Here is a 13,592-nt window from a genome sequence, read left to right on the forward strand (position 1 = left end):
TATACTTTTACCATAAGGTCATGCGTAATCAAAACTAGACAACCCCGGATATTTTACATCATGTGATTCCTAGTTAAAATTTCAAAGTTTTATAAAAAAAAGTGTAAAGGAAAAATGTCCACAACTCTCATACAATCATTATTTTATTTCCCGACGTTTTGGGCCAAAACGCTAGGGGAAAAAGTCCCACTACGGATGGTATAAGATAACATGTAGTTAGAGGCCAAACAATATCTCATTATATTAAGTTGTTAGTTTTACCGAAGAAGAGGATACTAAGAGAATACTCGAATTAAGCATTTAATTAGGTGTTTCTATCAATCTATTTTGATATAAAGTGTAAGCTTCTAACAAGTGACTATTTAAATATGGTATTTTCCTCAAATGCATCTCTATCGGCAATTAAAATTCTAACAAATGTTTAATGGACTGAAGTGACTCGTGTCTATAGACTTAACAACCCTCTTACATTATTATAGTATCACTTATTTTCACGACTAAAAGTTGACTTTACAATAATTTACTTGATCTCCTATTCTATGAGTATTCTAAAAGCGTGTTTAGGATTAAGTTTGAAAAATGTTTATTAGCTTATTGACTTTTCAAAAAAAACTATTTTGAAAAGCCATGATTTGGGACTTTTAAAAACTGCTTGTTAACCCATTTCAAAATGCTAAAATAAAAAAGATTTTTGTGATTGTCAAAGACATTTTAACTTATTGACTTTTTGAAAACACTAATAAGGCAATAAGTATTTTTCAAACTCAATCCCAAATATGAATTAATTAGTCTTAAATTTTCATTTACTCTCAAACCCGGATTTTAGAGCATTTTTATTCCTTCCACTATCTGAACATAACCATATGAATATAATAACATTTCTTATTATGTTTTCTTTCTTGTTCTCTCACAGTTATTTTCAAAATATATTAAAAAATTATAGAATGCTACAAAAAATTTTCAAATATACAAAAAAATCATTACATTTTTTCTCTCCTCCACTCACAATACTCTAAATCACTTTTTATATTCCTATTTACAAAATATAGTATATGAATTAATTGTCAATGCTCTAATATAACCATATGAATATAATAACTAAACAAATATCACTTAAATATCTCCCAACTAGACCCACAAACCATAGTTTACAACTGTTAGTTAGATATTAAAAGTTGGGTGAACAATATAGATATTTAATTTTAACATGTGAAACCTTCATCTCATTGAATATTGACTTATTGACTTATTGAATATTCTCCTATCAAATTGTACAAATGATTCTACATGTGAAACCTTCATCTCATTTCCTATCTCATCAATCATCATCTCCTTTTTGACATTTTTCCACATTCAAATAATATAAGTTGCCAATCATTTCATTTTCCACATTAATTTCAACAAAACATGCCCATGGATCGATCAAGTTCATGGGGAAGCCAATCAAGTTCCGCATCCGATCGATCACGGTTCACAAACGCCCTGGTTTTATCTATCGAATGTTTAAAAGGAAGTTCTAAAGCCGAGGAATGGACACGTGACATGTTACAAACGGGTGACATAGTCGAGGAGATTAAAATAGGTAACATGAGCATGACTACACCGTTTAAGAACGGGAAAAGTGGTGTCCAGAAGATTTTACATAGCTCGTTTAAGTCGAAGGACACGTCTATACAAGTTCGAGTTAGGCGTGGGTCGGATGAGGTTGTTGAGTTGATGGCGTGTATCGTGCCGAATAGAGAAGGGAAGAAACAGTATATGTTGAGGTCGATTGATGACCCGAATTATACCGTTGGGTTTGTTGATCGGACAGAAGATGATTGTTTGAGGATCCAAGGTTAGTTAGATGTACATAGGTTCAAAGGTTGTCCATGAGTTGACTATTTTATGTCGTTGACTATTCATATCTTCTTCTATGATGAAAAATAGTTTGATTGCTTTTTTTAATCTAAAGTATTTATTTGGATGAATAAATGGGTAAATGTGTGATAAATGTTTTGGATTTTAAATTAATTAGCTCATAATCTTTGTAGCTATTTTTTTATAATTATTTTATATGTTGAATACGGGGGTGTTTGGGATTGCTTATTTTCACCAACTTATTAACTTTTTGAAAAGTTATAAAATGTTTGGGTTTGTTTTTGGAGTGAGAAGGAAAAGTTAATAAGTTATTCCTTTGTAACTTGTTAACTTATTGAAAACTTATAAGGAGGTAAAATAAGGAATTCCAAATACCCTAACGACTAAATGTGTTCATTGGCTCGGGTTTTAATTTAATTTAGTTAATTGGGTTTGAAAGTTTTGAATGAAAACCTGATGTAGTTTGGGTCCATTTTGACACTTTCAATAAGTCCAATTCTAATAGCTCTGAATTTTGGTTTCTTCGAGTTTTCAACACATTAAAATGAGTTAAAAGGACGTATTTCGGAACCGAAAATTTGTTTGAAACTATAAAAATCGAGTAATACAATTGTACGTAATACTTTGAATGTGATATATAAGTTGGAATTACCTTTATGCACCGTGCGGCGTGCACAAATATATTATGTGGCTTGTAGTTCTCAACATTTTATTAGTTCTGAAATTAACACAAATATAGTATACGGTTTCTTGTAGTTCTCAACATTTTATTAGTTCTAACAATTAACGTTGACCCGATGACTTATCACTTATGTAGAAATTCATGAAAATTGCATTAGATTTCCTTAGCAATTGCCTAGTTACATATAAGATTAAAAAATTTACAAACTAAATTAATTAAAAAAAACAAGTTAGGACATTTAATTTCTTTTTATACCACTTCTTGACTTGTTTCATTTCTTAATTCTTACTACTTTTGTTTTTTCATAACTTGTTTGTCAAACAGTCACAAACCAAATCAACTTATTCTCATACAAACTATTGTCATTAATTTCAAACTCAAAAGTTTAACAATAATGCAGCTTCTAGGAACTCAAGAATGGTGAGTGCATTAGCAGCAGCCAAACTCCATGATGGATATGTTGCATACCCATGGCACAAAAGAATGCAAGAACTACTTTCTATTCCCAATTCAAGTTGCTTTCTTTCCATCCTCTTTCTTCCAAAAGCCTCCGAAACAACGGCGTATAGGTACAATGACATGGAGGACACACTTGCCCGAGCCAACGCCTGGCATACCGCCTCTCAGGCTTCTGGAGTCCCCATCCTTTTCATGAACATCCAAACCGAATCCCTACTTACCAAGGTAACAAACTAAAGTTATTATTATTAAACTGGTCTTATTGGTTAGCAGGGTATTTAACTATTTATTGTGTGACATTTTGATGATAGATTTCGGGAGAGATGGCGTCTTCTAGTGTGAATGCGGGGTCTCTGTCAGACTTGATGAATCTTGCGAATGTGAGTTTATATGGTTTTGAAGATTACCATGGGGTTGATATTGGTGTTGTTCGAGCCGTTAGGCTTTGGTATGCGCCTATTGGTGGAGAGGTCCCGGTTGAGATTAAGATCAAAGAAGGAGATGAGAAGCTCGGGTTTGCTATAGGTCGAACCGAAGAGGTTAGTCCCATGAACCGCTTAATACTAAATATTAGAGGTGTCTATTGTGTCTAAACGTCAGTTTTAACCGGGACACACTTAAATTCGTGTCGTGTTGTGCAGTGTTTTGAACCGACCCATTTGATGTTTATTTGCAAATATAAATAATACCAATGGACTTATTAACAATTTAAACAATCAATTAATCCAACTTCAAATGAATATTCTTTATCTCCAACTACTAGAGGTGTAAAAAAAACCCGAATCAAGAACCAGACCTGAAATAAAAACCCGGAACCGGTTTGATTTATACCCGGGTTTTTAATACCTGAACTTGTACCTACCCGTAGGTACGGATGGGTATGCATTTCGGTACTAAAAATCGAACCTGAACAGGACCGATTTGTACCCGGTAATACCCGAAAACCCGAATCGGTTCCATACTTCCATACCCGGAACCAGGTTTTTTCAATACCCGAAACCGGGTATTTCAAATATACGATCTATACCTGAAAAAGACCCCTAAAAAGTGCAACATTTCTAAAAAAATCAATCTATAACCAAAAAATACCTGAAAAACACCAAAAACAACCCGAAAATATGGTTTTTTTAATACCCGAAAATAGGGTACTCATATACCCGGTTTTAGAATACCAAGTTCTATACCCGACCCGAACCCAATGCATAGGGTATGGTTTTTAGAGACAACACCGGGCCCGAACCCGACCCGATTATTACAATGCCCGATTTTCCAATACCTGGTCATACCCGAACCCGGTTCCATACCCGGAACCGGGTATTCGAAAAATCCGATTTGTGCACCTCTACCAACTACTAGTTAAAAAAGTTGGTTTATATATTTAGCTCGAGATTGAGGAAAATCAAAAATTAAAATTTAAAATATAAATAACTTATTTCAAAAAGCCTTAAACAGATCAACGGATCATCGAGTTTATTAAAAAGGGTCGTGTTTAAGTTGACCCCTTTGTAAAACTATTTAAAACCAGATCGTTTTCATGTATTGTTACGTGTTATGTTAGAAATTGTCGCCCTAAATTACACACAACCAAAAGTAGTCCAAAACAATGCCTATAGATTTGACTTCACCTAAACATTCATAAACTATTTCACAGGGATTCATTCATGTAACTTCCATTATGGACCAAGACGAAGACTCGCCTTCAACCCGTTCGGGTCTCAGCAGCCTCTACATCGAGGCTAAAAAAGCATGGAAACAACTTATAATATCAAGAATATCAAACCAAAAGGTCCTCCCTTGGATGGTCTCGCCAGAAGGATCCATAAGATGCTACGACACCGTTTCACTTAGCCAAAAACTCTCGTTACATAGGCACGCTAAGGTACCGATCTCACTCCACGTGTTCGCGTGGGACCAAGATGTGGCTATGTTAGGCAATGCTAACCTTAGGACCCAAACTAGTGCACCCGTTGCGTTGCATTTACCTCAAGAGACTCAAACTGCACAAATCGCAAATGTGCATCAAGTTGTTCAGTTTGGGTCTGGTCCGCCAGTTGGAGGACCAGAGGTTAGACCGGTTAGAGATACTGCGGGTGAAGATTCGTTTCGGTTTCATAATTTTTCGGTTCCGAATAACTGGTTATGAGTAATTGAGTGACTTTTTGTGTTACTTTGTATATATAAAGGTTTGTTGAGTTTGATCTTATATTACTTATAAGATGATAAAACACTGATTGGTATAAAACTATAAACAATTTAAAATGATTTTGAAATTGGTGTAGAACGTAAAGGGTTAACTATTTATTGGTATCATTATACAATTACATATATATTAAAAACCATATTTTTTCTTCTTATTGTATTCACTATTCATCAAATTTTCAAGCTTCATCTCTCAATAAATATAAAGATATCAAAAGTTTAATTTGTTAGTAAATATAAAGATATCAAATTTCAATCACAAAATTAGACAGCTCATTTTCCATACACAGGACATGGTACATGTTCAATAGTTTCCAAACACGTACATCCTGTTATGTTATATTGCTATGCCATTTGAAATATATGTTCATTAGCCAAAAAAATTCCTAGCTTTTAATAATTGGCAGAGTAAAAGCTAGGAATTATTTTGGCTAATGGACATATATAATTTCAAAAGGCATAGTAATATAACATAACAGTATGTATGTGTTTGGAAACTATTGAACCTAGAGTATGGAAAATGATCAGTCGAATTTTGTGGCTGAAATTTGAAATCTTTATATTTACTAAGAGATGAAACTTTTTGATATCTTTATATTTGTTGAGAGATGAAACTTGATAATTTAATGAATAGTGGATATCTTTGATATGAGATGAAGCTTTCACAGATTCCAGAGCTCTGCTGTTGCTGCGTTGCAAGAAGCTTCTGAGGCGTATTTGGTAGGTCTATTTGAGGATACGAATCTTTGTGCGATTCATGCTAAGAGGGTCACCATCATGCCTAAGGATATGCAATTGGCTCGTAGGATCCGTGGTGAGAGAGCTTAAGATGTGTGTTATGGGTGTTACATGGCTTGTGAAATTATGGTAGATTTGTGTTAGGGTTTCAGTTTCTTTGTTTAATGAGGTCTATGTTTATAACATTTCAATTATTGTTGTGGGAATTAATGCTAATCTATGACCTTTTATTTTCAAATTGAAATTGTTAATTGGGTAATTGGGTGCATATGGTGAAATGAATTGTGTGTGGTTGTATTTTTATTTTATAATCAATTTGAACTAATTTTGTGTATTGGGTATAATGTGTGTTCTTTTTGAGAAGAGTGAAGAGGGGTGCACAAATAGGTTTATAACTCAAAATTGGTTTATGATTGGTTTTGGTTTTGGTTTTGCCTGGTTTTGGTTTGGTTAATTGATTCGATCGATAAAACCACGATGTTTGTGAACCGTGATCGATCGGATGCGGAACTTGATTGGCTTCCCCATGAACTTGATCGATCCATGGGCAACTTATTAATTAAGATGAAATGATTGGCAACTTATATTATTTGAATGTAGAAAAATGTCAAAAAGGAGATGATGAAATAGGAAAGGAGATGAAGCTTTCACATGTATTAAAAACCACATTAAAAACCATGTAACACCCATAACACACATCTTAAGCTCTCTCACCACGGATCCTACGAGCCAATTGCATATCCTTAGGCATGATGGTGACCCTCTTAGCATGAATCGCACAAAGATTCGTATCCTCAAATAGACCTACCAAATACGCCTCAGAAGCTTCTTGCAACAGCAGAGCTCTGGAATCTGAGATCAGTTTTGAAGTCCTGAGCGATTTCTCTTACGAGTCTCTGAAACGGCAGCTTCCTGATAAGTAATTCAGTGCTCTTTTGGTACTTTCTAATGGAACCTGTGGGGCTTCTTGACTCCGCCTGTGGCTGGAGCTGACTTTCGGGCGGCTTTGGTGGCGAGTTGCTTACGTGGAGCCTTGCCGCCAGTAGATTTTGTTTGGTACGAGCCATTTGTTACAAGTTTGGAAGGAGTTAATGATTTGGTTTATGGATTGACGGGGTTTATTTATAAGGTGAAGGGTTTGGATGAGCGGGAGGTTTTGGTGGGATTAGGATATGAATATTTTGGTGGGTGATATGAGGCGTTGGATTGGGTTTGATCGGACGGTTTAAAAAGGTGGTTGGTGGGTGGATTCGATCCGTGTTGTGGTCTTTTAGCCAATGAGATGTGAGTATTCAAAAGGGAAAATTTGCATTTCGATTATTTTATTACTTCGCAGTTCGAATTACATGTGTGTATTTTTAATACGGGTATTCTTCAAATTTACAGAGTTTTTGTCAAACTATGTTGTTTTAATCGGACTCGTGCTGTCTTTGGAGTGTGGCTTGGTGTTCATCTGGAAAACTATATTGTCAACTGTCATTTGACAGTCGTTGCGTCACCACAACTCTACAAGAGAATAACTTTTTGACGTAACACACGGTGGACTAAAACTTAAGTGGGGTCGGAATCCAAACTAACAACCTTGCACAAGACCAAGCTCAAAAACATCCTCCCAAATGTGAGGATCGAACTTGGGTCTTCACTGTAGAACTTCGGATGTATTATTTTTAATGGGTTATTTTCCAATAAGGTTTATGTTATTGAAAATAATAATAATAATAATAATAATAAAGTGTGTGTAAAAACTATAGTTTAGAAAATATAATAAGTTATGTTATAGGTGCGGAACCAACATAGTGAAACATATGTAGAGTGTATAGGTTGAAGGCCTTGAGTAGAAGTTATATCAAATTACCAAGTTATAATTAAAATACAGTCGTTATTAAGGGTGTCGACAAATTTCTACTTGAACACATGCCTACACTGCATATACAACATTCATTTCAACAAATAGTTTACACAACTACTTTGGATCTTTCATAATTCATCACTTGAGTTAAATCCACTATAACAAAACTAGTTTTCTATAAACCTTATAGTTTCTTTATCTTTTAAGGACCAATCAACATGTCAATTCATTACTTTAACTTTCATTACACATGATTTGGCTATTTTAGAATTCAACCTTTATTACTCACATAAAAGTTATCCTTTCAGGATTATATTATTCATTACATCCCACTGATGGTATATGCTATATACTCAATATATCATACTCAATTAAATCTCATAATTTGTTACTACAACATACACTTTCAATACATACTACCATATTAAAGCCAACGTTGCCAAATGGCATAAACTTATTTCAAAAGTAAATCAACACACTAATCAATTTGATTTATCACACTTCAAGATTAATACATGTCTTCTAAGGGCTAAGAATAGGGTATTCACTCATATGAGTTATTTTTCCGGCCCGTTGACTTCATGCAGTCAAACTCACATCTTCTTAATAATTAAGTTAGATCATACACTCCGCACTTGAATCAAACGGTTTGTTTTAATACAGCATCTTCATAAAATTCCCTTAGTACTATAGCATTAGTTGTAAGGGTGATCGGCACATCTAACACTCGAACTTGTTTCCAAGATACAATATGTTCCTTCATTTTTTACGCATTAACTCTAATCTTTGATCTTTACATTTGTTTTATGTATCACCGAAGTGGCTAAGTATATTTAGTTCAAACTTTTTTATTCGTTTTATGTATCGGTTACTCCTGAACAAATAGCCTTTTAGCCCATGCTATCACTCAATTGTTCTTCTAGATCTGCCATTGCCTGGATTATAGCAAATAAAACAAATTCCAAAATATTGAAAACAGTTTTTCAAAATCTCAAAAATCATTTTTTTTTCATTTTGGCTTGATTTGTGTCCAAAACGGACCCATGTAGGCATGTATACCTCTAATTATATATGTAATTCAAAGAAGAAAAGGATTCAAAATCATAATATAAAGTTATGAAGATAGCATAAGAGCCATCTATGTAAAATTATTTTCGCTTTTGATGAGTAACATATAAGATGAAACTTTTCTTTTGAACGAAAATGATTGAACTCCTGACCTCCAATTCCATATTTTAATCACATACAGGATGAAACTATCTCAAAAATAGTGAAACGCACCAATCTTCAAAGACATAACTGATCATCACTAATATGGACAAACGTTTTATTCAAGGATACATTTTTAAAAATTAAAAATACCATGTTGTCAACAAAGTGTGAAGTGACTTTGAGTCCTTCTTGAAGTTTGAAACCCGAAAGAAAGTAACTTTCAGTCGTATTTAGCTTCAAAGCCCATTTGGTTAGCCCATTTTTCAATCAGGTATCAATGTACCATAGAGAAAGCCCAATTTCACTAGGCAAAGCATTACTCATATTTGTGTCACAAGAACTCACAACTTACAACTATTCAATTATGACAAAATATAGTCTCATCTACATCTAGCAAAGCATTACTCGTATTTAGTTTTTTAGCAAATTTTAGTTTTATTTGGCAAATGAGTTGATAGTTGATAGGTTTAAACAATACGAACATATTAGCTGTTTCCGCTTCTGGTGTCCAGCGGAAGTGTGTTTTCTTCAAGGAATTTCTCAATGTTGACACGAATGGGAACGACCTATCCGCATGGTTTGCCAAAAAGCGGTTAAGTGCGACTAGTCGTCCATTCAGTGTCTGAGCCTGTTTGATGGTAGTAGGTGATTCCATTTTCATAATGGCTTCGACCTTTTCAGGGTTCACTCTGAAGCCATCTTTGGTAACGATGACTCCTAAGAACTTCCCTTCTTCCATCCCAAAGGAACACTTGCTCGGGTTGAGCTTCATGCTTATTTTTCTGAGCGTGTTGAAAGTTTCTTCGATGTCTGTCAACATCGCCTCTGGCTCAAGGCTTTTGATGACCAAGTCATCCATGTAAACTTCTAAGTTCCTCCCGATTTGGGCATGGAACTCTTTGTCCATCAGGCGTTGGTACGTGGACCCAGCATTCTTAAGTCCGAATGGCATCATTTGGTAACAAAATGTGCCATCGGGCATCCGAAATGCGGTTTTGTCCTGATCGTCAACGGCCATGTGGATTTGATGGTATCCCTTATACGCATCAAGGAAGCATTTAAGGCAAACAGTGCTAACGAATCTACCTTAAGGTCAATTTCGGGTAGCGGGTAACAATCCTTGGGGCATGCTTTGTTTAGGTCTTTAAAATCTATACACATGCGCCATTGTTTGTTGGATTTCGATACCATGACGGGATTTGCAACCCATGTTTGATATTTACTAACGCGTACGATGCCTGCGTCAAGGAGTTCCTTGACTTGGGTTCTACACGCGTTAGCCTGTTCCGCATCCATTACGCGACGCTTTTGTATGACCGGCGTAAAAGCCGGGTCACACTTGAGCTTATGCTCCGCCTTACTTCGGGGTACACCAGTCATGTCAGCTGGTGTCCACGCGAAGATGTCAGCATTTTTTTGCAATAAGCGTTTGAGTAAGGTGCGCGTGGGATTAGTGATCGTTGGGCCAATGGTAACGGCCTGGTCAGGGTACTTGCCATTAAATGCCCATTCTTCCGGCTCGGTAATGGTTGGTTTAGCCATCTTTGGTTTGGGTTTAGATGAGACAGATGCGATGCATACCTGGGGAATACCCGTGATCATCGCGACACCCTCAGCTGTTGGCCATCCCATCATGCCATGGACCGAAGACACCACGGCATTAAATCTTGCCATCCCATCTTCCTGAAGAGAATGTCGTATGTGTGGTGTGGCTTCCTCATTACGACGAAGTCCACGTCTTCTGTGCGGGAGTACTTCCCGTCCGTGAGAGTGAAGGGGAAAGATAGGATACCCAAGGGGGTGTTTGTGCTGCCATCGAACCCTTCCATCGAGGCGTAAACCGTTTCTAGGCGTTCTTTGTCGTCATCGTCTAGCTTGTCGAAGAACTGCCTGTACATGACCATTGACGAAGCGCCGTTATCAGCAAGAGTGCGGGATGTGATTGTGACATTCGTCAATTTCGGGTCACTTTTGTTATGTAAACCCGACCCGTTTGTAACCCGAACATTTCAAATATATAAAATATTGGATCTTGTCATTTAAAATATATAAAATATATAAAATATATTTTTTTTATATTATGCATTGTTTGACCATTTAAACATACCCATTTTTATGCAAACCATAAAAGAATCTTTATACCCAACCCTTCACTCCTTCCCTATATATACACACCCATCTTCTTCATTTTACTCTTGCTACATCTCCAAAAACTCTCTCAAACTCCATAGATTCAAGGTTGTTATTTCTTATGTATTCTTGAAGTTTTGACTTCTCAAGTCAAACTAACTATAGTCTTTCATTATAACTTGTTCATCTAACATTACTAACTCTTGAATATAGTGGTACAACATATATATAATACACACCCCTTGTTTCCTTTATTTGTTACTTCACCGACTTTGGTTGGTTAAGTTTCGAATGTCATAAGGCAAGGCTTCATGGAGGACTTCGTGTTCTTGATATATATTTACACACACATAACTTATTATACATATCACTTATGACTAACTTCTAACCCTTTAGTTTGTTCATCTTATTTACAAGTTCCATGGTGTGGGTTTGTATAAGACTAACCTCGGTTTAACCGAAACTAGTCCAAACCGGAAACCGAACTTTTGTTTACTAGTTTTGTTAAAATAGTTGTTTAAACATGTTTATTGCTAGATTTGAGTTTCAAAAATCATTTTTACAAGTTCTTTGATATTAAGCATATGGAATCCATCTATGAACTCGTTGGGAGATGGAAACCGAACTAAACCGAAACTTTTGCTTAAAAGACTTGTAGTTAACTTTTTTTGTTGTAAAATTTAAGTTTTCTTCATTTATAAACCAATATACAAGTTCTATGATATTTGGGCATGTAGAAACCATCTATGAACTATTTGTGAGATGGAGACCGAACTATACCGACTTTTACTCGCTTAAGACACACAAGTGTGGTTTTAGTTATCAAGACTTGTATATTTCTTTAAAAAAATAGTTTACAAACTGATTTTAATTATTTTCTTAAGTACTTGGAATAGTTGGATCCAACTTGATCTCATAAAATAGCTTGGACCGATAAAACCGAACACTCGCTTAACGTGCGTTGTTAGTTCTAAACAATAGATCTACATACTTGGTTAAGTGTTAGTATGTTTTAATGAGTTATCTCATAACAATTAATATTTTAGAAAGTTGACTTTGGGTTTGACCATTTGTCAAGACCCGAACCGACAACCCGAACACTCGTTAAAAACCCGTTTTAGTATCTTTAGCCTAATGGAACTTGCATTTTAGCATTTTCCCCACCTTATTACTTAACATTGGTTAAGTAAATATTAAGGTTAGATACTTTAACCCGGTTTTGAGCAAACTTACATTTTTTAAAAGGGTTATTATTATAAATTCTTAAATAGTTACATTTTAAACCTTGAACTTTAATTGATTAGTTTTTGCAACAATTATTTTATTTAAAGATCTTCAAGACAACCTTTCTAAATCAAAGACTTTCTTTTATTTAGGCTTCATACGTTAAACTCGTCGTTCCGGCAAATCTCCAAATAATCAATCTTTCAAGTTTATTACTTGAATTTGAGTAACTTCATACCCCGTTTTCTATCTTTTATTTTGGGGGTGACATTTCAACTTATCTAAACTAAATGTTTTATACTTGGGTCTTAAACCACAAACGTTGTTGTATACCTTACTTGAATAATTGCTCGATTTGGTGTTCTATGCTTATTTGACTATGTGTTTATCGCTTTTGGATGGTGGAACTATAAATCCTAGACCATTTGGCAACCCCTCATGGCAAGGTGTCGTTAACGTAATGCAATTAACGATAACTATAAAATCCTAAACTATTTGGCAACCCCTTATAGTTGGGTGTCGCTAACTTGTTAGCGATAACTATTTATCCAAGTTTATAGCTATTATTTATGGTTTTGTATACTAGTTTTGTGGCTTTTCATACTATATATCTATTGTTCAAACTTATGAATTGCTCACCAACCTTTGTGTTGATAAAACTTTATCTTATGAAATGTTACAGGTTTGCATCTAGGTTGATTATGGAGTTCGGTGAAGAAAACGTCACAAATACCGTTAGGATATTAGCAAAACTGAACAATATTTGATTTGCTATATTTTGTTATATTTTGTTGTATTTGAGTTATGAATATTTGGTTATGTGACATTTTCGATGATGTGAAATGAAATGAGTTTGTTAAATATTGTCGCTTTAAATAGTGTCATGCGCTTATGAGCAATCGTTGCACCCCGGCATGTTCCGCCACCTTTGGTCGGGGTGTGACAGTGATGTAGTGCCCCAGCTGGCTTTTGATGACTATGGGGCCTTCTTTGTTGGGCCCTCCTGGCACACGCTGGAAACGCACTTCAGCTTCCTTCCACACACTTGGCTCTGTTGTTCGTCGTTTTCTTCCTTTGACGTTGCCATGAACCATGTGAATGCTGATGTCTACGGGCTTTCGTCCATTTGCCCTTGTACCGATTGTCATTCCTCCCTCCGTTCTTGATTGACGCCACGAGGTGCGTGAGTTTCCCATCTTTGACGAATGTTTCGACGATATCCTTCAAAGATGTGCATTC

The 13,592-nt window shown here is 35.5% G+C and overlaps 1 protein-coding gene across 1 annotated transcript; it reads left to right on the top strand.

Annotated features, from left to right (window-relative positions):
- Window positions 1–1,249: 1,249 nt before the first annotated feature.
- Window positions 1,250–5,198, top strand: LOC143543599 (uncharacterized). Its single transcript, XM_077035883.1, has 4 exons — window positions 1,250–1,837; window positions 2,943–3,226; window positions 3,313–3,540; window positions 4,653–5,198. The coding sequence occupies exons 1-4, from the start codon at window positions 1,408–1,410 to the stop codon at window positions 5,142–5,144; spliced, it is 1,434 nt and encodes a 477-aa protein (XP_076891998.1). The 5' UTR covers window positions 1,250–1,407; the 3' UTR covers window positions 5,145–5,198.
- Window positions 5,199–13,592: the final 8,394 nt, after the last annotated feature.

This window comes from Bidens hawaiensis, unplaced genomic scaffold (genome assembly GCF_021521415.1).
Source record: "Bidens hawaiensis isolate Kalapana, Puna unplaced genomic scaffold, B.hawaiensis_p1.1 tig00013187_1, whole genome shotgun sequence".
Lineage (NCBI taxonomy): Eukaryota > Viridiplantae > Streptophyta > Magnoliopsida > Asterales > Asteraceae > Bidens > Bidens hawaiensis.

Coding starts and splice junctions, on each gene's coding strand:
- LOC143543599 (XM_077035883.1), top strand. CDS start 1,408: ATGCCCATGGATCGATCAAGTTCATGGGGAAGCCAATCAAGTTCCGCA. Junction 1,838..2,942: donor TGATTGTTTGAGGATCCAAG/GTTAGTTAGATG, acceptor ACAATAATGCAG/CTTCTAGGAACTCAAGAATG. Junction 3,227..3,312: donor CCGAATCCCTACTTACCAAG/GTAACAAACTAA, acceptor TTTTGATGATAG/ATTTCGGGAGAGATGGCGTC.